General features: G+C 41.6%; 1 protein-coding gene across 1 annotated transcript in view; it reads right to left on the bottom strand.

Moving 5' to 3' along the window:
• Window positions 1–754: 754 nt before the first annotated feature.
• MPP7 (MAGUK p55 scaffold protein 7) overlaps window positions 755–26,390 on the bottom strand; it is a 165,646-nt gene continuing 140,010 nt past the window's right edge. Inside the window, exons 11-15 of the mRNA XM_065900993.1 lie at window positions 20,776–20,856; window positions 4,971–5,064; window positions 3,872–3,980; window positions 2,650–2,793; window positions 755–934 (exon numbers count right to left, since the gene is read on the bottom strand). Coding sequence (XP_065757065.1) covers window positions 755–934; window positions 2,650–2,793; window positions 3,872–3,980; window positions 4,971–5,064; window positions 20,776–20,856 — 608 coding nt within the window. The remainder of the gene's footprint in view (window positions 935–2,649; window positions 2,794–3,871; window positions 3,981–4,970; window positions 5,065–20,775; window positions 20,857–26,390) is intronic.

Genomic DNA, 26,390 nt, shown 5'->3' with positions numbered 1-26,390 from the left:
ATAGGAATCATTCTTATAATTTATTGGGAAAACCCAAAGCCAAATAACTGGCTCCAGAATTTCTGGTGAGTCCAGAAATGTTGTCTGAGGATTTACAAATAAAAATGTCCTTTGTAATCTTACTTGCCCCAGGATATCACCATTCTTAAGCCATAAAGAAAGGTTTTTAGTTTCATAAATGGTAATTTTTAAAAGCCCATCTTCCCTTATTAAACATTTGTTGAGTCACTGATATATGCACTCATAAGGCCTTCTCAAACTGTAACTGTGAATATGTTGTGTCTACGTAAGAAAAAGTTTGCACTTGCAGAACAGTAAGAAGACTCGGCCTTACTGCCAGCCCAGGCGCCTCTATGATGATGTCTGGCTCCTGAAGACTGTGAACTGAACGTATTCAGCGGCTGACATGCAAACTCCAAGGCAGTGATGACGTCGGAGACCAGCTGAAGCACTGAACTCTCGTGTACATTCTCCAGCTGTGTCTCTCTAAAAAGTTCAACCCCATTTTGGAGATAGAGCTACACAGTCAAGACAACCAGAATACGGTACTGTGCAGATTTTGACTTTGGACCTTAAACTCAAACACTGTGCTTGAAATAAGGCTGTAAAAAGATACAAACAAGACCAACACATCAATTTTAACCAAGATTGCACATCTTAACAGTGATATAGATTAAAAAAACCCTACCACCAAAATGGTAACTGATTTAATCATGCACTCTACAGAAAAGATAATTATGGAAATTTCCCTTAGTTACGAATGCAACCAGCTCACTGGAACCCAGTGGGTATCTGTCTCCAGTTTGTCAAAAGTTGTTTTAAGCTCACTGAAGGCCACGGTGAGATCATCATTTACTATAGTTTTGTCAAAAAGATGACCATATTGACTTTCCATTATCTGGGCAGATTTAATCATTTCTTGAAAGTCTTCCTCCTACAAAAAGAAGTATTTTAAAAAACTGGTTAACCAGGCAATTTTACCACGTCACGTCAATGCAAATACTGCACAACTGGTTTGTCTAATGTTGTTCTGTGTTCACTATTTCACCTCAGCCACAAAAGAAAATTATCCTCTTTAACTGTAAGTTCTTCAGAAGCCATAATTTCTAATACCCTCTCTCTCTATTTGCTTGTAACTAAACTGCCCTGACAAGAGTCAAAACTCCTGCCTTACCTAAATTTCAGGATAATTAGTCACTCGCTTATCATTACAGGGATATTTCAGTATTAAAGGAGAATTGTTTACCCTTAGGCTTTGCCTGCCTTGTTCACATTTATTCATAGCAAGGAATGTATAACAAACTACTTTTTCAGAGTTGGATACATTTATGAAAGGACACTTATATTATGTCCTTCTACGTCTCAGTAGAAGTGGGAAGTGGGTCAGGGGCCCTTCATACTCACATTTTTGAAACCAGTAAGAATTTTAGTTGATTATAAAACAAGACTATATACATAAACGTGAGTTAAATCTTATGTTATCATTTATTATCTTCATTGAGAAATCTTCACATAGTACAATACTATAATAAATAGTACAATAACTCTTTTTTTTTTTATGCGTTACGCGGGCCTCTCACTGTTGTGGCCTCTCCCGTTGCGGAGGACAGGCTCCGGACGCGCAGGCTCAGCAGCCATGGCTCACGGGCCCAGCCGCTCCGCGGCATGTGGGATCTTCCCAGACCGGGGCACGAACCCGTGTCCCCTGCATCAGCAGGCGGACTCTCAACCACTGCGCCACCAGGGAAGCCCACAATAACTCTTTATACCGTGACTTCTTGGAGTCTTTTCAGAGTCTACATTTCAATGTCATAGAAGATTTTCACAACAGAAATTTTAATTTTAGTGTTAATCCAGAGCCCTGAGTAATGTATGGTTGTGTATTGTCAGTACTTTAGAAAAATGACATTTTTAAAATACTGGGAATCAAAAACATTACCTGTACTTGGTACCCACAATTAATAGTTTACAAATTAATACAGACTAAAGTTAAAGATGAGTTAATTAAGAGAAGGAGGGGAAAAAACCTTCTGCCATTAAATTTCTCTGCTTTTTATTTTTGAGCCTAAAGTAGACTACATCGTCTTATGGTTAAAAACAAAAAACAATGAAAGGCCCTGCCAGAGTCATTCTAGTCATTAACAAACCACAGCTGCCATTTCTAGTAACAGTCAAAGGAAATACAAACACAGATCGAATAATACAAGTCTACTTGTCCTATACCCAAAATGATGCTTTTCCTTTCACTATGCTAAATATGATGTTGATACGAACAGACAAGGCAAATTATTCAATTTTCATCTAGACTATTAATGAGTAATGGTACCTGACTTTGGTATTTTTCCCTTTAAAAATAAGGCTAGCTGAAAACTCAGTGGTCTAACTTTTTACATGTGCCTTCAGAAATTTTATAAGTGTACATAGTAGCATACAAAATAGCTTAGAGTCAGTGTAATATGAAGGTCACTCACAGAAGCCGAGGAAGCAGTTACGGTGCAATCACTGAACGCGAGCGCCTAAGTACAGCTCTGCCTCGCATGGGTGTCTGGGTCCCTTCATCTGCTGCAGTCTCCCTAATGCAGAGCCACTACTGCACATACGACGTTAAGTCCCGCTTGTGTATTTTCAGTAAAGCACCCTCATACTCACCGTAAAGGGCTTGGCGGCACCTTGCTCATCTCTGCTTGAAATAATCTTTGCATTTTTTCTTGTCTCCCTCAAACGCTCTATTGACGGAGGCTTTATAAATATCACATAGGGCTTAAATTCTAGTGTCCTTAAGTGCTTCACCGTCTGCAATGAGGAAAGTAAGTTTTCTTACATTTCTCCATAAAGTCATGAATTTTATAACAAAACTGAATTTCCTTTCTAAGGAGAAAATTCCTTAAAATTATTTCCTAATTAAGCTTAGCAGGTCTTTCAATATATTGTGGTTCAATCAGTTGTTGACAATTCAATGTAACAGACACCTCTCAAAAGATGGAGAATGTAACTTGTCTTTAAAAATGCTTTGAAATATGACATAATTAATACTGAAGAGAAGCAGCTAAAAATATCAGAAAACTAGTTTTTAGATCTAATACCCAAAAGATGCTATGAGTTAACTTTCTTTACACGAAAGTCTTCCAACCATCCTGTTTACGTCTCTTCCTGATCTCAGGTTGAGGTCTCCCTCCTCTTTCATTCTGCCCTTCAGAGTCCCCTACAAAGGGCAAGCCCCCTGCTTTTCACGAAGCTCGCAGCACTGCCTCTGGGTAACGAGGAGAATGCTGTGGGCTGCGTCTCTGCTGGGGGTCTGTGGTGAGACAGGGAAGTGCACTGCTTCACCCACTGGCACTCAGTCCACATGACATGAGTTCCCAGGGTGCCAGGCGAGCTCTACCTGGCGACTTGTTCCTGGTACAGCTCCTGTGAGATGCCCGCGGCTCTCACCGGGCAGTTTACACTTCTAGAATATTTACAGAACCAAAATCAACGAAAGAGGACTGAGAACCAAAATGTCCATTGTCAAAAATGATGAACACTTATAACAATGCATACACGAAATACATTATACATGTAATGCAACATATTTTTAAATACAAAATACATAGAAGAAATATCTAAGAGACATTACACTTGGCAAACACTGAATCCAAATAAGAGTTACAAACACAAATGTCGAGGCTTCCCCGACCCCTGTTTCCTAATAACAACATGGGCTTCTTTTCAGCAGAAACTTCTCAACTGACATTTAAATGCTTTTGTCACCTTAGGAAAGCCACCTATATGCCAAAAGTGAGTAGATTTCAGATTTACCCCATACTGAAATGCTCAAATGTGGTAGATTACATGGGCTTGAAGGGTGTTGAATAGGTCACTGTTCACTTACATGAGGCTGAACGTCCAACAAACAAACTTTGTTTTTAGCTAGGACAGACCGAACTGAGTCTATACTTGTGCCGTAATAGTTGTTTTTATATTCACCATATTCAATGAACCTGTAGAAATTAGAATCATTTGTGAATTATATATGGCAGACATAATTCATATATAAAAGATGTTTTTGCTGAACATGTAATTTTTTAAACTGCTTTTAATAAAATAACTAGGTCCAAGTACTCCAGAATGTCAATTTAAAAAAATCTTCTATTTCATTTTTTCAAATCAGTAACACTTGCTTGTATTACACTTAAGCAGAAAAAAAGTATTTTAGTCCAGCAGGACTCTAATGTTTTCCATCACCTCTTTTTCAGAACTAATGCAATGCAATAAAACAGTGAATAAGCCAAACAATAAAAACTACTGAAACTTCACTGCACACGAAAGAACAACCAAGCTCAGCTTTAGAACTCGAGGAGGACTGGCTGGCGGCTAACGCGAGCAGGACAGCTGAGAACGTGCTATAAAAACTCAATCATTGTGCCAAACACGGAAAAAGCATTTCGATGTTTCAATAAAGTCCCACAATCCCACATTAGAGCACACATTGCTCCCTGATACCCTAAAATATCCATGCTTCAGCAAATGGAAAACCAGGGGCTGGGAGACTTAGCGCTTGCTAGAGGACATGGTACAAGCAAGATGGTTAACATTATTTTGGTTTTCTGAAGAGCCAATGAGAGAGAGGGAGGTATGTGGAAAAGACTGGAACTAGGGATCTATTACACAGTTACTAGTTACTAAAATAAGGTTCTAAATTCTACGTTAAGATTCAATTACAGGGGCAGGACGATCTCACAATAATACACTAGCAAAATAATCCCGACACATTCAATTTACCAGATACACGACAGCTCTAGGTTATTAAAAGATTACAGGCAATGATGGGTAATAGCCACTAACTAAATTATCTTTTTATCAGTTTCAAATATTATAAAAATGAAAATTCATTTCAAACGGAAGGGAACCCTCAGTTGTCTACAACTAGACATATGGGTACATGTTTAAAAACAATAGTTCTACAAAGATTCTAAAAGAAGTCCACATACTTGTTATTTTGTACATCGGTCTCAAACAAGTGCTTGGAAACGAAGACATATTCAACACCATCACTCTCCTGGCTTCTTCTTGGTCTGGTGGTGTCTGTGATTTAATTAAAAAGAGTTCAGAAAAGTCTGCATCAGCCACCCTAAGTAAAATAGTAAAAAAGAAATTATCATATATTTGATTAAAGGACTTTTCTTAAATAAGATTTTAAAACTTAAAAAGCAAATTAGCTAATAAAATATAGGAATCCCATTAATTCAGTTTTTCCACTGATATTAAAGTTATATTGACTTGAAGATGGATTCAAAATTAAGTTGCATTATGTTTATGCTATTAATTATTCTGAAGGGGCTTTAATATGCTAATTAAACAAAAATGGTATTTCAACCCTTGAGGAAAAACTCCTTTCTTTGGCAAATAATATGCTTATTATTGTCATATTGATTCTTTGTTCATTGTAAGCAAGTCTACTGCCCACTAGGTTGAAAGGTAAAAACTCTTAAAATTATTTTACTATTTTCTGCACAGGGTACATGGTGTATGCCATCAATGCTTAATTTCCCAATCAAAGTCAAAGACTTCTATGTGCTATTCATTTCTCCTTTGAAAAATCATAAACATCTTCTTGAAATACAAGTGAACTTCTAAACTTTCAGCAATTCTGCCTAATTATTTGCTACTGAATTATAATGGAGCAGAAAATAACTCTAAAAACAAAAACAAAACCCTAAGGAACTGCAGGCTGATATGGCACGTGAAAAACTGACTACTGTCCATCCCTCCTGCTGATTACAACTAAAACCTCTGGACCCAGAACATCTATTTTTGTTTTGAGCACTTTGAAAATAAAAAAAAGCAGGCAGACTGTGGAAGAGAGTCAACCGCCCTGGGGAACGGTTTAACTTTTATTTCCTTTTAGCTTTGCCCTAGGGGTGGGTTCGTTCACAGAGCAGCATGGAGGAATGTGTGTCTAAATTCCAACAGAAGGCCTGACTTCCTGGAGAAAAGGACCAGAAAAAATAATGCCCCTGTGAGCTGAAGAGGGTGCAAGGAACCCAGGAAGGGACGGAGCTAGAGAAGAAAATACTCTAATTCTGTGTGCAAACCAGCACCGGCCTAAGAATAACCCCTAAGCCGTACACATGCAGCCCAGACTCAAACCCGCACAACGAACTTGTAAGAAGTGAATTAAGATTAGAATACACAAGTCTCAGCCTAATCCGTGAGTAGTGGAAGTCCAGAACACACCCAAACCAATGGAGAGAAGGCTTAGGGAACGGAGCTGAGATCTGCACTATGCACACACGTTGCAAACTAATCCCTGAACTACACGTAACAGGGCAGACCCAAACCAGCACAGCAGAAGTTTAGAGAACTGAAGTGAGATTTAAACCATAACTTACAGAAAATGAGGTAAAACTTACAGTCTAAACATAAACTAGTCGGTTATAGCTAAAATAAAACATCACCTTTCTCCAGAATATTGTAACAGGACCTGGGGTCAAGAGAACGTTGCATTTGTAATATCGGGATGCAGTGTTCTATTATTCAACAGAAAAGAACCGAGGAAGGGAGGAGCTTCAAGATGGCGGAAGAGTAAAGACGCGGAGATCACCTTCCTCCCCACAGATACACCAGAAATACATCTACACGGGGAACAACTCCTACAGAACACCTACTGAACGCTGGCAGAAGACCTCAGACCTCCCAAAAGGCAAGAAACTCCCCACATACCTGGGTAGGGCAAAAGAAAAAAAAAATAAACAGAGACAAAACGATAGGGAAGGGACCCGCACCAGTGGGAGGGAGCCGTGAAGGAGGAAAGGTTTCCACACATTAGAAGCCCCTTCGCAGGCAGAGACTGCGGGTGGCGTATGGGGGAAGCTTCGGAGCCGCGGAGGACAGCGCAGCAACGGGTGCGGAGGGCAAAGCGGGGAGATTCCCGCACAGAGGATCAGGGCCGACCGGCACTCACCAGCCGAGAGGCTTGTCTGCTCCCCCGCCGGGGCGGGCGGGGCTGGGAACTGAGGCTCCGGCTTCGGTCGGAGCGCAGGGACAGGACTGGGGTTGGCGGCGTGAACACAGCCTGCAGGGGGTTACTGCACCACGGCTGGCCGGGAGGGAGTCCGGGGAAAAGTCTGGACCTGCCGAAGAGGCAAGAGGCTTTTTCTTCCCTCTTTGTTTCCTGGTGCGCGAGGAGAGGGGATTCACAGCGCTGCTTAAAGGAGCCCCAGAGACAGGCGTGAGACGCTAAGGCCGCTGCTGCTGCCACCAAGAAGCCTGTGTGCGAGCACAGGTCACTCTCCACACCTCCCTTCCGGGGAGCCTGTACAGCCCGGAACTGCCAGAGTCCCGGGATCCAGGGACAACTCCCCCAGGAGAACACAGAGCGCGCCTCAGGCTGGTGCAACGTCATGCTGGCCTCTGCCGCCGCAGGCCCGCCCCGCACTCCACGCCTCTCCCTCCCCCCGGCCTGAGTGAGCCAGAGCCCCCAAATCAGATGCTCCTTTAACCCCCATCCTGTCTGAGCGAAAAACAGACACCCTCTGGCGACTTACACGTAGAGGCGGGGCCAGATCCAAAGCTGAGCCCTGAGAGCTGTGCGAACAAAGAAGAGAAAGGGAAATCTCTCCCAGCAGCCTCAGGAGCAGCAGATTAAAGCTCCACAATCAACTTGATGTACCTGCATCTGTGGAATACCTGAATAGACAACAGATCATCCCAAATTGAGGAGGTGGACTTTGAGAGCAACAATATATATATATTTTTTCCCTTTTTCTCTTTTTGTGAATGTGTATGTGTATGCTTCCGTGTGAGATTTTGTCTGTGTAGCTTCGCTTTTACCATTTGTCCTACGGTTATGTCTGTTCATTTTTTTTTTAACTTAAAAAATTTTTTTTCTTAATAATTATTTTTAATAACTTTATTTTTTTTTTACTTTATTATTTTTTTTTTTTTTTTTTTTTTTTTTTTTTTTTATGCGTTACGCGGGCCTCTCACTGTCGTGGCCTCTCCCGTTGCGGAGGACAGGCTCCGGACGCGCAGGCTCAGCGGCCATGGCTCACGGGCCCAGCCGCTCCGCGGCATGTGGGATCTTCCCAGACCGGGGCACGAACCCGTGTCCCCTGCATCGGCAGGCGGACTCTCAACCACTGCGCCACCAGGGAAGCCCTTTACTTTATTATTTTTAATCTTCTTTCTTTCGTTTTTTTCTCCCTTTTATTCTGAGCCGTGTGGAGGACAGGCTCTTGGTGCTCCAGCCAGGTGTTACAGCTGTGCCACTGAGGCGGGAGAGCCAACTTCAGAACACTGGTCCACAAGAGACCTCCCAGCTCCACATAATATCAAACGGCAAAAATCTCCCAGAGATCTCCACCTCAACACCAGCACACAGCTGCACTCAATGACCAGCAAGCTACAGTGCTGGACATCCTATGCCAAACAACTAGCAAGACAGGAACACAACCCCACCCATTAGCAAAGAGGCTGCCTAAAAACATAATAAGTCCACAGACACCCCAAAACACAACAACAGACATGGACCTGCCCACCAGAAAGACAAGATCCAGCCTTATCCACCAGAACACAGGCACTAGTCCCCCCCACCAGGAAGCCTACACAACCCACTGAACCAACCTAAGCCACTAGGGACAAACATCAAAAACAACGGGAACTACGAACCTGCAGCTTGCGAAAAGAAGACCCCAAACACAGTAAGTTAAGCAAAATGAGGAGACAGAAAAACACACAGCAGATGAAGGAGCAAGATAAAAATGCACCAGACCTAACAAATGAAGAGGAAATAGGCAGTCTACCTGAAAAAGAATTCAGAATAATGATAGTAAAGATGATCCAAAAACTTGGAAATAGGATGGAGAAAATGCAAGAAACATTTAACAAGGAACTAGAAGAACTAAACAGCAAACATACAAAGATGAAGAACACAATAAATGAAATTAAAAATTCCTAGAAGCGATCAAGAGCAGAATAACTGAGGCAGAAGAACAGATAAGTGACCTGGAAGGTAAAATAGTGGAAACAACTACTGCAGAGCAGAATAAAGAAAAAAGAAAGAAAAGAACTGAGGACAGTCTCAGAGACCTCTGGGACAACATTAAACGCACCAACATTCAAATTATAGGGCTCCCAGAAGAAGAAGAGAAAAAGAAAGGGACTGAGAAAATATTTGAAGAGATTATAGTTGAAAACTTCCCTAATATGGGAAAGGAAATAGTTAATCAAGTCCAGGAAGCATAGAGAGTCCCATACAGGATAAATCCAAGGAGAAACATGCCAAGACACACATTAAGCAAACTATCAAAAATTAAATACAAAGAACAAATATTAAAAGCAGCAAGGGAAAAACAAGTAACACATAAGGGAATCCCCATAAGGTTAACAGCTGATCTTTCAGCAGAAACTCTGCAAGCCAGAAGGGAGTGGCAGGACATACTGAAAGTGATGAAAGAGAAAAACCTAAAACCAAGATTACTCTACCCAGCAAGGATCTCATTCAGATTCGACAGAGAAATTAAAATCTTTACAGACAAGCAAAAGCTAAGAGAATTCAGCACAACCAAACGAGCTTTACAACAAATGCTAAAGGAACTTCTCTAGGCAGGAAACACAAAAGAAGGAAAAGATCTACAATAACAAACCCAAAACAATTAAGAAATTGGGAATAGGAACATACATATTGATAATTACCTTAAATGTAAATGGATTAAATACTCCAACCAAAAGACATAGACTGGATGAATGGATACAAAAACAAGACCCGTACATATGCGGTCTACAAGAGACCCACTTCAGACCTAGGGACACATACAGACTGAAAGTGAGGGGATGGAAAAAGATACTCCATGCAAATAGAAATCAAAAGAACGCTGGAGTAGCAATTATCATACCAGACAAAATAGACTTGAAAGCAAAGACTATTACAAGAGACAAAGAAGGACACTATGTAATGATCAAGGGATCAATCCAAGAAGAAGATATAACAATTGTAAATATTTATGAACCCAACATAGGAGCACCTCAATATACAAGGCAAATACTAACAGCCAAAAAAGGGGAACTCGACAGTCACACAATCATAGTATGAGACTTTTAACACACCACTTTCACCAATGGACAGATCATCCAAAATGAAAATAAATAAGGAAACACAGCTTTAAATGATACATTAAACAAGATGGGCTTAACTGATATTTAAAGGAAATTCCATCCAAAACCAACAGAATACACATTCTTCTCAACTGCTCATGGAACATTCTCCAGGATAGATGACATCTTGGGTCAAAAATCAAGACTTGGTGAATTTAAGAAAATTGAAATTGTATCAAGTATCGTTTCCGACTACAATGCTATGAGACTAGATATCAATTACAGGAAAAAATCTGTAAGAAATACAAACACATGGAGGCAAAATAACACATTACTTAATAACCAAGAGATTACTGAAGAAATCAAAGGGGAAAACAAAAAATACCTAGAAACAAATGACAATGAAAACACAACGACCCAAAACCTATGGGATGCAGCAAAAGCAGTTCTAAGAGGGAATATTATAGCAATACAATCCTACCTTAAGAAACAGGAAACATCTCAAATAAACAACCTAACCTTGCACCGAAAGCAATTAGAGAAAGAAGAACAAAAAAAACCTAAATTTAGCAGAAGGAAAGAAATCATAAAGATCAGATCAGAAATAAATGAAAAAGAAATGAAGGAAACAATAGCAAAGATCAATAAAACTAAAAGCTGGTTCTTTGAGAAAATAAACAAAATTGATAAACGATTAGCCAGACTCATCAAGAAAAAGAGGGAGAAGACTCAAATCAATAGAATTAGAAATGAAAAAGGAGAAGTAACAACTGACACTCCAGAAATGCAAAAAATCAGGAGAGATTACTACAAGCAACTCTATAGCAATAAAATGGACAACCTGGAAGAAATGGACAAATTCTTAGAACTGCACAACCTGCCAAGACTGAATCAGGAAGAAACAGAAAATATGAACAGACCAATCACAAGCACTGAAATTGAAACTGTGATTAAAATCTTACAAAAAACAAAAGCCCAGGACCAGTTGGCTTCACAGGTGAATTCTATCAAGCATTTAGAGAAGAGCTAACACCTATCCTTCTCAAACTCTTCCAAAATATAGCAGAGGGAGGAACACTCCCAAATTCATTCTACAAGACCACCATCACCCTGATACCAAAACCAGACAAGGATGTCACAAAGAAAGAAAACTACAGGCCAATATTACTGATGAACATAGATGCAAAAATCCTCAACAAAATACTAGCAAACAGAATCCAACAGCACATTAAAAGGATCATACACCACAATTAAGTGGGGTTTATCCCAGGATTGCATGGATTCTGCAATATACGCAAATCAGTCAATGTGATAAACCATATTAACAAACTGAAGGAGAAAAAGCATATGATCATCTCAATAGATGCAGAGAAAGCTTTCAACAAAATTCAACAACCATTTATGATAAAAACCCTGTAGAAAGTTGGCATAGAGGGAACTTTCCTGAACATAATAAAGGCCATACATGACAAACCCACAGCCAACATTGTCTTCAGTGGTGAAAAACTGAAACCATTTCCACTAAGATCAGGAACAAGACAAGGTTGCCCCCTCTCATCACCATTATTCAACATAGTTTTGGAAGTTTTAGCCACAGCAGTCAGAGAAGAAAAGGAAATAAAAGGAATCCAAATTTGAAAAGAAGTAAAACTGTCACTGTTTGCAAATGACATGATACTATACATAGAGAATCCTAAAGATGCTACCAGAAAACTACTAGACCTAATCAATGAATTTGGTAAAGTAGCAGGATACAAAATTAATCCACAGAAATCTCTGGCATTCCTATACACTAATGATGAAAAACCAGAAACTGAAATCAAGGAAAAACTCCCATTTACCACTGCAACAAAAAGAATAAAATATCTGGGAATAAATGTACCTAAGGAGACAAAAGACCTGTATGCAGAAAATTGTATGACACTGATGAAAGAAATTAAAGATGATACAAATAGATGGAGAGACATACCACGTTCTTGGATTGGAAGAATCAACATTGTGAAAATGACTGTACTACCCAAAGCAATCTACAGATTCAATGCAATCCCTATCAAACTACCAATGGCATTTTCCACAAAACTAGAACAAAAAATTTCACAATTTGTATGGAAACACAAAAGACCCCGAATAGCCAAAAGCAATCTTGAGAAAGAAAAACGGAGCTGGAGGAATCAGGCTCCTGGACTTCGGACTATACTACAAAGCTACAGTAATCAAGAGAGTATGGTACTGGCATAAAAACAGAAATATAGATCAATGGAACAGGATAGAAAGCCCAGAGATAAACTCACGCACATATGGTCACCTTATCTTTGATAAAGGAGGCAAGAATATATAATGGAGAAAAGACAGCCTCTTCAATAAGTGGTGCTGGGAAAACTGGACAGCTACATGTAAAAGAATGAAATTAGAGCACTCCCTAACACTATACACAAAAATAAACTCAAAATGGATGAACCTAAATGTAAGGCCAGACACTATAAAACTCTTAGAGGAAAACACAGGCAGAACACTCTATGACATAAATCACAGCAAGATCCTTTTTAACCCACCTTCTAGAGAAATGGAAATAAAAACAAAAATAAATAAATGGGACCTAATGAAACTTAAAAGCTTTTGCACAGCAAAGGAAACCACAAACAAGGTGAAAAGAGAACCCTCAGAATGGGAGAAAATATTTGCAAATGAAGCAACTGACAAAGGATTAATCTCCAAAATATACAAGCAGCTCATGTAGCTCAATATCAAAAAAACAAACAGCCCAATCCAAAAATGGGCAGAAGACCTAAATAGACATTTCTGCAAAGAAGATATACAGAGTGCCAACAAACACATGAAAGGATGCTCAACATCACTAATCATTAGAGAAATGCAAATCAAAACTGCAATGAGGTATCACCTCACACCGGTCAGAATGGCCATCATCAAAAAATCTACAAACAATAAATGCTGGAGAGGGTGTGGAGAAAAGGGAACCCTCTTGCAGTGTTCATGGGAATGTAAATTGATAGAGCCACTATGGAGAACAGTATGGAGGTTCCTTAAAAAACTGAAAATAGAACTACCGTATGACCCAGCAATCCCACTAGTGGATATATAACCTGAGAAAACCATAATTCAAAAAGAGACATGTACCACAATGTCCACTGCAGCTCTATTTACAATAGCCAGGACATTAGGAAGCAACCTAAGTGTCCACTGACAGATAAATGGATAAAGAAGATGTGGCACAGATATAGAATGGAATATTACTCAGCCATAGAAAGAAACGAAATTGAGTTATTTGTAGTGAGGTGGATGGACCTAGAGTCTGTCATACAGAGTGAAGTAAGTCAGAAAGAGAAAAACAAATACTGTATCCTAACACATATATGGAATCTAAAAAAAAAAAAAAACGGTTCTGAAGAACCTAGGGGCAGGACAGGAATAAAGACGCAGCCATAGAGAATGGACTTGAGGACATGGGGGGGGGAAGGGTAAGCTGGGGTGAAGTGATAGAGTGGCATGGACATATATACACTACCAAATGTAAAACAGGTAGCTGGTGAGAAGCAGCCGCATAGCACAGGGAGATCAGCTCGGTGTTTTGTGACCACCTAGAGGGGTGGGATAGGCAGGGTGGGAGGGAGGCTCAAGAGGGAGGGGATATGGGGATATATGTATACGTATAGCTGATTCACTTTGTTATACAGCAGAAACTAACATACCATTGTAGAGCAATTATATTCCAAAAAAGAGGTGAAAAAAGAAAAAGAGATCAGACTTTTGATTATCAGAAGTGGTGGGAGGGTTTGGAGGTAGGTAGGGGGGCAGGATGAAGGTGGTCAAAAGGGACAAACTTCCAGTTATAAAATACGTAAGTATTGGGCATGTAACGTACACCATGATGATTATACTTAACACTGATCCACTGTATATATGAAAGTTGCTAACAGAATGGATCCTAAAATTTCTCATCACAGGAAAAAAACTTTTCTTTCTCTGTCTTTTGTTTTTGGTATCTATATGAGATGATTCTATAACTCAACTTATGCTGGTGATCACTGTGCAATATATGTAAGTGAACACCTTATGCTGTACACCTTAAACTTACAGTGTTATATCTCAATAAAACTGAAAAACAAAAAATATGATTTTAACAGAAAAAGAATTAAAATAGAAAAAAAGACAATAAAGAAAAACAAACAAAATTTTAAAATCTGATTACACTGATCAAGAAAAAAAGAGAAAATCACCTATATAAAGAATGAAAAAGGGGTTATTACCACAGAGCCTCTGGATATTAAAAAGGATAAGAGAATATTATGTTCTATTTAATGCCAACATATTGATAGTTTAGATGAAATGGACAAATTTCCTGAAAAATACAATGAATCAAAATTGAAATAAGAGGAGACAAAAAAAATCGAAATATCCTTGCATCTATTACATAAATCAAATTTACTTTTTAAAACCTTCCCCAAAAGAAAGCTTCAGGCCTAGATGACAGATGATGCCTATCAATCATTCAAGGATGAAATAACACTAATCTTACATGAACATTTTTTGCAGGTAGGAGGAAGAATCATTGCTTAATTCATTTTATGATATTAGTACAATCATAATAGCAAAGTCTAACACATTAGAAAATAAGATTATAGACAAATATGCATCATATTTAGGCACAAAACTCCTTAACAATTTTAGCAAGTCAAATTCCATTTGTGTATATATATATATATAAAGATTCCAGATCGTAAGAAAGGTTGGCTTAACATTTGAAAGTCAATGGAATTCACCCTATTAACAGAATGAAAGATAAGACACAATCATTTCAATGTATGCAGGAAAAGAATTAGAAAAAAATTCAACACCCATCTGTGATAAAAGGTCTTGGCAAACAAAGGGCATCAATGAGTCAACATCACACTTAATGGTAATAGACTGAATTTCTCCTGAGGTCAGAAACACGGCAAGTCTGCTAAACAATAACACAACAAAATAACTTGAAATGGATCAAGACCCAAATGTAAAACCTAAAGCTATAAAACTTGTAGGAGAAACAGGAGGATGTCTTTGTGAACTTGAGATAGTAAAGAATTTTTAGATAGAACACAAAAAGCACAACACATAGAAGAAAATATATGTGATAATTTAGACTTTGTCAAAATTAAAAACTTTTGCTTTTTGAACAACACCATGAAGAACTAACAAGGCAAGCCACACAGACTGGAAGAAAACATCTGTAACCCATTTATCAGATAAAGAACACTTTCAGAATATACAAAGAACTCTCAAAAGTCAGTAACAACCCAAATGATAACATCACAGTCACGAGTTAAATGCAAATTGTAGTACAATGAGACATCACTACACACATTGCACTGACAAAAATTTAAGACCGACTATACCAAGTGTCGACAAGGACATGGAGCAACTGGAGCTTATATACACTGCTAGTTGGTTGTAAAAGGGCATAACCGCTCTGGAAAACAGTTTCTTTAAAAATTGAACCTACAGTTACCATATGACTCAGCCATTCTACTTCTACTTATTTACCCAGGAGAAACAAATCAATACGCCCATCAAAAGACTTGAATACAATGCCCATAGTAGGTTTACTTGTAGTAGTCAAAAATGTGGGGAAACCCCCAAGTATCCATCAACAGGTGACTGGATGGATAGACAAACTGTGGTACTTCCATGCAGCAGACTACTTGGCAATTCAAAGGGATGAATTACTGATCAATGAAACAACACGGGTGAACCTCAGACTCATCAAGGCGAGTGAAATAAGCCAGGTGGAAAAGAAAAGAATGGAGGAACGTACTGTATAATTCTATTCATGAGAAATGCTAGCTATTCAAACTAATCTTACAGTGACAGAGTGCAGATCAGTGGTTGCCTGGGGACAGGGGTGGAAGGATGGATTACAAAGGGCCCAGGGACGTTTTCTGAGATGGAAATTTCATTCTGTTGACTGTGGTGATGATTTCGCGTGTGTGTATATAGGTGATCTAATTGTACATTTTAAATATGTGCACTTTATTTATTTTAATTATATCTCAATAATGTTATAAAAGGAAAAATAAGGGAAGTGGGGAAAAAGTAACCGAACACAAAAAGGAATAGATTTATAAAACCAAATGAGTTTAAATTACATTCAAAATTTAAGGTCCCTGCTATTTAGTTAGCAAGCGTATTTTAACAGAACGCTCAGAGCTGCTGGAGGGGCATGAAGAGGTGGTGCCGTCCTTTACAGAAGGTCACTTGCTTTGCTGAACAGCACGGAATACGGATAAATTTAATTCTACCATAAAAGCTGAGAATGAATTTCAGAGCAGAAAAACAGACTCTACTAAAGTGTATATAACATAATACGCATCCAAGAATATACACGATAGTAAAGTTAGCACAAGACCCGACTTCGGAGCTTAGGGCTGACATTCATTTATTACTTGATTGTTATTGTCGTTGCTGGTATTCCTTTAGCAAATAGCAGGCTTAAGAAAAATGTACTGTTGACAAGCAAAACCGAGGATTTTGTGTGCAGTAATCTGTCTCTCATGAACTGAGAAAAGGTTGAATAAAACTATTCAATTTTAGGGCTTCCCTGGTGGCACAGTGGTTGGGAGTCCGCCTGCCGATGCAGGGGACACGGGTTCGTGCCCCAGTCCGGGAAGATCCCACATGCCGCGGAGCGGCTGGGCCCGTGAGCCATGGCCGCTGAGCCTGCGCGTCCGGAGCCTGTGCTCCGCGACGGGAGAGGCCACAGCAGTGAGAGGCCCACGTACCGCAAAAAAACAAAAAACAAAACAAAAAAAACCAAAAACTATTCAATTTTAATGGCAGAACACTGAAAATCTGGAACACACAGTTTAAGGATTACTGCACGGACACATGGAATCCCCTTGGGAGGGTTAAAAATGTTATTAGACCCAGATCAAGTGAATAAGACATTTATGACACTGCTAAACAGTTATAAGGTAACATCTACAACCAAATTGCTTATCATGATCAGCCTGAACTGTCCAGGTCTGATGTGGTTTTACCGGTGAAGAATTTTACTGCCTAATTGTAACCAGGCACCATAGGAATCTCATACGCTCCTTAACGCAAGCAATCCTGAATCAGGGTCAGAAAACTCTTACGAGAAGGAATTAGAAGGCAAAGGTGGGCATCAAACCACAATACAGGCCACTACCTCGCCATGATTCACTGTTTAAGTGCCATGTTTATCGTTTAAAAGAAACATCAAACAAACATGAAATGAACTCCACTGTCTTCCTGTGCTCCCAACAAAACCCCAGAATAACCACCATGGTGGGAGAAGAAGAAAAAAAAAAGTTTTAACTGGTCCCCTAACTTGCAATACACATATGTATTTTTAGAAATCTCAACAGAGATATCCTATCTACAAAGAAGCGTTCTAGAGCATGAGGCCTTTGAAGCCTCTGACAACACGTAACTGTAACATATACCTTCACGAGAAACCACAGAGAGTGCTTAGTGGGTGTGGCTGGCTGAGAGAGCACCCGAATTGCACACTATAAACACTCTGGAATCCATCAAGTGTCTGATATCCACTCTATCAGCTTTAAGCTTTGTTAACTGTTTTAACTGATATCCACTCTATCAGCTTTGAGCTTTGTTAACTGTTTTAACTGATATCCACTCTATCAGCTTTGAGCTTTGTTAACTGTTTTAACTGACATCCACTCTATCGGCTTTGAGCTTTGTTAACTGCTTTAGTTTACTGAAAAGCCTTCTGAAGCACTATGTGAACAGCCGTATAGACTTGTTAGGATGAACCGGGGCCTTAAAACAATCTTGATGCTGCTTTAGCAAGGATGAAGCTTCCCACACAGAAGCACGTTTAGGCAGAAATCAGGGGCTCTGACCACTTTCTTTAAAAGCAACCTGGCATGTCTAATATGGCTATGTGGATCATTTTAAAAGTTCACGTAGTTTGTTCGTCCATTTTAGCACGAAAGAAATAGCATTTACCTAATTTAGCATCCCTTCAAAAAGTTTTTTTTTTAAATTGAAATAATCGTAGATTCACAATAAGTTGCAAAAATAGCACATAGAGGCCTCATGTAACCATCACTCAGCTTCTTCCAAGGGTAACACCTTCCATAACTATAGTACGTATCAAAACCAGGACATTAGCTAAATCAACAATTAACTACCAAGTGTTTCCTTTTTATGTTTAAAAACCTGAAGTATAATATACAGAGAAGTTCCCATGGAAGCCCGATGAATCTTCACACATCAGATACACCCGTGTAACCAGTACTCTGAAGAAGAAACTCGCCAGGACGCAGAACCCCCTCCCACCCACCTCCTCAAGACTTCTAACAGCACGTATTAGCACTGCCTTTCCTGCATTTACAGAAAGGGCGTCACAAGCACGTTCTCGTTTGCGTCCGTCAGCCTCTTCTCGCTCAGCACGATGTTTGTGGGAGTCCTGTACTTTCGCATGCGGTAGCAGGTTATCACTGCATTACAACATCCCTCTGTGTGAATATACCACCATTTGCTCGTCCGGTCTACCACTGATGGGCACTGGGGCAGCTTCCAGTTTTGAGCTCTTCTGAGTACCGTTTCTATGCATATCTGAGTACATACTGTATGCATTTCTGGGAGGAGTGTCCTAGGAGCGGAGCGGCTGGGTCACGGGGTATCGGGTGTGCTCAGCCTCAACAGACCCGTAGTTTTCCAAAGTGGCTGAATTACTCTGCTTCCCCACCCCAGCAATGTGCGAGAGTTCCACTGCTCCAAAGCTTTTCCATTTACCCCTTCTGGTGGATATCTGGTACATTTTTTGGAACAGAGAATTTAAACATCGAACAGAATACCAGTGGTGTAATCAAAGCAATAATTTTTCTCCAGATGATCACAACTCTACCTAAAAGTCTTCTACAAAGCAAAGCAATCTAAAATTCCCAAACTGCTCTTAAAATATCTTCTTACTTAATTAAATCATCCTCATTTGATGCTATGGCTGTATTTCTCACACATGACTGACACAGTGAATCACCTGGGATACGTGCTATAAATACAGATTTTCAGGAATTCTGTCAGGTCTCCAGAAGGAGAATCTCTTTGGAAAGGCCTTGGAATCTTTTCATAAGAACCTCAAGAGACTCTTATTATCAGGCAAGTATGGGAAACACTGCGTTCTGGGGATCTTTTGACATTAACACCTGTTTAAAAAGGAAAATTACTCCTTTAGGGATTTCTTTGGAGAGTCTCAGCCCCAGAACATTTCTGGATGTTGTTAACTTCTATAACAACTTCAGACGCAAACAGTATTTTAATAGTTGGATTAACTGAGTCCAAAGTGCCCTGAGTAATACCAAAATTATCATGGAGGGTTACATGTGATAGGCAGCCTTATTAACTTTTATCCTCTTCAAAAGAAATTAGTTTTTACTACTAATTGGGCTGCAGTAAAGAGAATCTGGAGTTGCAAAGGGCTGCGCAGCATTATACGGTAGCGAGAACGTGAGACCTGGCTTCAAATCCAAGTGCAGCTATTGCCTGTGGAACCTCTGAGTCAATCAAAGTATCCTTTCACCTGTTTCCTCCTCTGTGACGTGGAGATATTGCCCATCTTACACCGTTGTTGGGAGGGCAAAATAAGACAAATAAGGGCAATGAAGACACAGTAGGAAATTAATTTGTTTTTTTTCCTTTGTAATCTGTTTTCCATCTTCTAGGTTTCTTCTGTAATTGCTCACCTGTAAGCTTAACAGTTGTTTTGTAAAATGTTCTAATGACTTGTATATTGCAATTCAGCTTTTGTGGGAGAAATACATAATTAAGAAACTGTTTAATTCCCTATTTCCAGTTTCCTCTACTTTCATCTCTGTTGGTAGAAACCAGCAGCCCTATAACTTACGGCTGAAAACGATTACAAACAATAACTTGGAAAAATGCAGTAACAAGGCGTAACAAGGTAACAGAAAACTGTAATTTTAAAATAAAGTTCAACTAGTCCAAAACTAGAGAACGTTGCTAAGGGCATTATACAAATGATTTTTTTAAAACATTACTAAAACCACTTAAAAAGCCAACATTTAATCTAGTCTTTTAGATGGTTCCCTAACATCAACCTGTTAAGTTGTCAAATGGCATTTATTCTGGGTATCAAAATGCTTCCAGGATCACATTTCACTTGTAAGAATGCCTGTGAAAACCACTTTTACAAAAATAGACCTAATTCTGTATACTGATAAGAAGCCTACCACATTTGGATTATATGGCCATGAAAAATTACTCTATGCCAATTACTACAATATGAAAAGTAATTAAGAAACGTTCATAAGAAGCCTCCTCCACTCTCTGCAGTTTGGCCCTTCTAATCTTAAAGCTCATGGAAAACTCTGGAAATTGAAGAAACAGAATAAACTTGTATGGAGCAGAAAACTTGTAAATAATAATTTGATGTCATACCTGTATTAAAATCCACCATAAAAAATGCAAGTAGGGAAGCTGAGAGCAACAAACACCTTGCCAGTGATCTGTGTCATCTGGGGCAAACCCCTTAACTCTTGTGCCTCAGTTTCCTCCTCTGTAAAATGTGGACACTGTCACTTCCTACTCCCCAGGGCTGTGGTGAGGTCTACATGTGAGTGCTGACACCAGGGCTTTGCAGCACACATGCTGTGTACGTGCTGGGCCAGCAGTAGTAGCAGCAAACAGCACAGAACTTACGGGGCACCGTCACGCCGTAGTGCTGTGTGTCACTGATCAGCAGCTTTCGTTTCAGTTCATTCAAACCTACCCCTACAGGACCTGAAAAACAGGAAAACAGAAATTCACTCCTGAACAGAACACACCATATAAACATTGCTATGATGACATGATCCGTAAGACAGACTGAAAACGTGTACCCAACTTCACATGTATCCCAAGTCAAGAGATTATCTCTAGTTAAGTTGTACGTAAGAAAAAACTAGGAGTCATTTGCTTGCTTTTCTACTTTTTATTTCTTTATTTTTCCTGTTTTTTTAAATTTCGCTTTTCTACTTTTTAAATTTAAATCCCCATCTTTCCATTAAAAGGATTAGAAATCTTTGTTTCAAATGAAACATATTCAAGAGTATCTGAGTACATTAACAGGTAATGGTATCCCGAAGACCTTAAAAAATAGGTGCACCTAAAAAAACGGAATTACACAATTTTAAACGTTTTTAGATCCTAATAAAAGAAAATCTTTGAACCTTGATTTTATTTTAGGTGCAAACACCTCATCATGCATTTTAAACTTGCAAAACCATCAGTGCAACGTCAAGCTCCTCTGCAACACTGTTTATTCCCAGTTGGTCCTTAAGCCTTTGAAAACTTACATAGACCTGATGTACTTCAATCAGTGTGCACATATAAACACCTGTTGTGAACAAGGCAAACAGTAAACGCTGTGAAGATTAAAAGATAAGTGAAGTCTGCCTTCAGAGAAAGTAACTGGGTCGGGAGAGTCACACAAAACGAACAGACTGGGGCCAGAAAATGAAGAGTGGTTTCAGATATGAATCCGAAATCAAGAGTTAGAAGGGCACAAGCCCCAGACGGCTAGCTTCTCACAGCCCTGCCATCGAGGTCTATTTGGTGACGGTGTCACGCCTTGAGCAGAACGCAAGCCACAGGGCCAGACTGCCCTCCGTTACGTGCCCATCCTCAACACTCCCTCACCTGGCGACACCCATGCTGTGGTCTGAATGTCTGTGTCCCCCCCAGATTCACATGTTGGAACCCTAACACCAACGTGATTCTGTTAGAAGCAAAGGTCTCTGGGGGGTTCTGAGGTCACGAGGGTGGAGCCTCCATAAAAGGGCTTAGTGCTCTAATAGGAGATGTCACAGAGCCCTCTAGCGCCTGGCCATGTGAGGACACAAGGAGAGAAGAGAGCCCTCGCCCCCACTGCTGGCATCCTGATCTCCGACTTCCAGCCTCCGGAACCGTGAGAAATCAATGTCTGTCGTCTATAAGCCACCTGGGCTGTGATATTTTGCTGTGTTGGCCTGAAAGGACTAAGACACTGGACATGTTCTCGTCCTTGAGCCCTGGCTGGACTTCATTCTAATCCTAAAAGGAACCATGCTCCCTTTCTTGGAAGGAATAATGAAAACCCATGTCCAGTAACTAGCACCGCACCCAGGTATTCAAGGGTTCATTCCCTTGCCTACTTACTCTTCCAGGCTTTGAAAAGCATGGGGTTTTATGCTGGACAATGGAGGACACTCAGGAGGACAGAGCAGAGCGGCTGGGGGTCTGGGTGGGGGCGAGCTGGGAGCAAGACGAAGGGGCCTCCGCCTGCACAAACTGACCTGTCCCCCCGCTGGCCACTGGCCAGCGCCGTCCGCCTTCCCACACGCTGCTGTTGGGGGCCAGCTCTCTGCCCCAAGACAGTGGTTCTCAAGTCTCTCTCTAAAATGAATACTCTGGGGCTTCCCTGGTGGCGCAGTGGTTGAGAGTCCGCCTGCCGATGAAGGGGACGCGGGTTTGTGCCCCGGTCCGGGAAGATCCCACATGCCGCGGAGTGGCTGGGCCCATAAGCCGTGGCCGCTGAGCCTGCGTGTCTGGAGCCTGTGCTCCGCAACGGGAGAGGCCACAGCAGTGAGAGGCCCGCGTATGCCCCCTCCAAAAAGAAAGAAAAAAAAAAGAATACTCTATAATATCCCAGTTTTATCCTGAAATGGCATTCACAGCTGATATAACTTGCTAGCGCATATACTTTCTCCCTCCAAATTAATATAACGCCCTAGCTGTAATGTATGAAGGATCAAAAAGTAATTTACAATAGAACAATGTGTATTTCGATATGTAAATGCTCGGGCATGACTGGAGAAAATGAAGTCAGATGTCCGCACCTACTTATTCTAAATAAGTCTGGACTTCAGAGTAATAAAAAGACTAGCAGCCATCCTGTACCAGAAAGAACAGATGAAAGCCCAAGGATACAGGTGAACATCAGAATAAAGTCTAGCAACTCAACGGAAACACAGATGGGTCTTACTGGAATATGATAAGGAAAGAGAGGAAAAAGCAGCCTTAATAAGGAAACAGGGATACAACACATCAAGGCTATCAAAGAGAAGAAAATAAAACTTTTACAAAGAACGTGCAGTGTATGTGCAAGCGCAGTGTAGAAATCCTTCCCCTGAGATGGGACGGGTGAGTCACCTGTGAGTCCCTCAGTGTCCAGCATGACACTGGGAAGTCGTGTGGGATGCAGGACAGGTTTCTGTTCCATAGAAATGTCAGGTGTACATCCCGGCATCCTCAGCCATCTGCATAAAGAATAGGTGCCCTCACGAAAGTCCACGGTGTTCCGCGGTAGGCGGTCCTGCCCCGTCTGGGACCACTGCTCTCGTCACCTCTGCACCCCAATCCTGCCGTCATCGGGGACGACTTCAACACCCCTGCAGAGAGCCTACTTCCTCCCCACTTCACTTCAACCACAAACTACGCAAACCCTGACTCTGCCTCACCAGGAGCTATCTCATCGCTAGTATTAGATTCAGGCCTCCCGTGTGAGACCCCGATCCCTGATCGTTAGCCCTCCCACTCAGTTATTCCTCCTCTCATCAAAAGGACCGCCAGTGGTTTCTTTCTTTTTGTCTAACAGCCCTTCGGGTCTTCACTTCCTTGGGCTGTGGTATCTCCCACTGTCTTGCTAATACCCTCAAAGCTCTTACACGCCGGTCTTTATCACACTTGTCATGGAAACTTCGAGTCCAAGGTCAATCTTATGGCTGCTCTACACATCTGCGCCTGGACTGAGAAAGCCCGTACAACGGGAGCAGGGATGCACACACTGTGCTCCCCACAGAGCTCAGACCCCTGGGCTCTCCAGCAGTTACCCAGTTTTCCTGATTGGATTTCCCGGGTCACCATGTGGTCACATCCCAACCCTCTAGTCTCCTCCTCCTCACACCTAGAACCTCCTCTCTCCTCACACCTAGAACCTCCCCTCTACTCTAACAATTGTCAAAGGCTGTCGATCTTCCCTCCTGAAGATCCTCAGAGCTGCGACGTGCCACTGCCACCGCTGCCACCCGAGCCCGGACACCTCATCTGTGCCCCTCTCCTGAGTCAGCCTCCAAGCAGCTCCCCTACCTCTGCTCAGCAGCCAGCACCGTCTTTCTGAGAACGCCAACACACGCACTTCCTCAGTCCTCTCCACAAAGCTGCGCGCCTACACCCAGCCGCCAGCTGCAGCCCCTCGTAGGGGGTCTCCTCCCGCGTCTTCACCTCTCCTGCACTCTGTTTCACGCTCCTTCCCATCAGTACTGGAAATTCACACTGTCTCCCACCTTCAAACAGCCGGAATGACCAAGAAAGCGAAAGGAACACCTTCCTTGACCTTGCACTGTGCACCGCTGTCCCCAGCATCCCGGCCAGGCTCCCGTCACTTCTCACCAGCACCTCCCACTCCCGCACTGGGAAGAGGACCCGACGTGACTCTTTGACAGGTCTGCCCGGCTTGCATGTTGGCAGCTGCGCCTCCCTCCCTAACCTGCATTCTCGCCACTCCCGCCTTGCACCGTACACCCCGGCTGCGCGAGACCCCTGCGCCCTGTAACGTGGCGGAGTCTTCTCCGTGCTGCTGGGTCCTCGTCACATGCCGCTCAGCTAAAACACTGCTGTCCTTTCCTGGCTAATTCAGGCTGCGTCTTAGATACGCCCTAGGGATTCTTCCCTGACACTTTAAATGCGGGTCGGGCGCCCACTGCTTGTGCCCCCTGCCCTTGCGTGTCAGAGGGCCGATCACACTCCGTCATGATCGTCTGCACACTCGTCTTCACCCTCAAACAGACCTGAAAACAGCGATGTCATCTATCTGCTCACCAACTGTCTCCCTAGCTGGCAAACTGGAGGCACGCGTTAGGTTGTTCTACTTATTTAAGTTACGCTCAGTGACTCTGCTGTCATGGAGGTAAAGCTATTTGCCGAATGAACCAAAGGCATGGGAGTTAAAGCAAGAAGCATCTGCACCTAGGATGTGTGGACGCGATGGCTAGAGAACGTGCTCAACGTCGTAACAGGAGTGGGTGGGGCTCACGTTTGAACCTGGATCCTTGATCTTAAGATCCAGAGAAGCAGAAGGGAAGGGGATGACTTTGGCGCTGGAACAGTGAGCATAAGGGACGGAAATCCACCTGCCTAAACTCAGACAAGGACCGCGGTGCGCTTCAGACGCAGGCTGGGGGGAGTGATAAGCATTGATGGGTTGTCTCCAAAGCACCAGGCACCAGGCAGGGGCTCATGTGTCTTATCCACTCTGTAGGGACAAACAAGATCTGAGTAGGTGCTGCAACCTACTCTTTAAAATAAAGAGTAAACAAACAAGAAAAACAAGGGGCTTTACGATGCTTTGCAGATGATGCAAACCCAATTCTATACGCTCAAGAAAAAGAAGCAAACAGAACACTACAACTTAAACAGCAGGTCCTGGCCCGCCATGCCCGCTCCCCACAGAGGCACCGAGGACTACGGGGGATGCGAATTCACTGTCCCTTCAAGGAGGTCTGGGCCCTGGAGTACTTCCCAGAGTGTGAGCTAATTTGCTGAGTGAGAGTCTAGCATTTTTTTCTTTCTTCTTCTACCCATGCCAAAAAACCACAGTGATTTATTTTAGCTCTGGAGGAAAAAAGTAGGCGTATTTGAACTAGCGGGGGGGAAAGTATGCTTTTGCTCACGTGATACCCTTAGACTTGGACTGTTTTCAATTTTCGCCCTTACACAAGCGAACTCTTACCAGGGACCCTGCTTTACCGCACGCCCACAGACCATGCCAAGAATGTGCAGTGGCAAATACTTTTATTTAAAATTTCCCCTAGGTTAGTTATTGGAAGCCATCATCTTCAAGGTGGGATCCTGTCACAAAAAGATTAAAACAGGGGCATAATTTTAACCATTCTTCCTACAAAACTGCCGGGCAGGCCACTCAACAGCATTTTCCCAGCCAGGCCCTTGGATCAATCCTGCCACCCACACAGGTGAAGTTATAGACTTTTTCCTCTTTTAGATCTTGACCTTAAGATCACATCTTCCATCCACACTCCTGCCCTGTGTCCTTCTTCTACGGTGGGGCCTAAGGTCACAGTTTTAGTTGGCTGGTTTGTATTTAGACGACTTACACCGCAGTTGGTTTAGGCATGCACACTGAGTTAGGTCTATTATGTCTCTGTAACGGGACACATTCATCTCCTCTTCAATGTATAAATTTTTACCACAATTGGTGACACACATTTACACATAAGTATACAAATAAGTTTCTCTAGAGTTTGTTTCCAGCTGTGCTTGTTCATGCTAAAGGGAAGCAG

This window comes from Phocoena phocoena, chromosome 2 (genome assembly GCF_963924675.1).
Source record: "Phocoena phocoena chromosome 2, mPhoPho1.1, whole genome shotgun sequence".
Lineage (NCBI taxonomy): Eukaryota > Metazoa > Chordata > Mammalia > Artiodactyla > Phocoenidae > Phocoena > Phocoena phocoena.
Note: the sequence above shows the minus strand (reverse complement) of the source record. Positions and strands in the feature narration are given on the sequence as shown.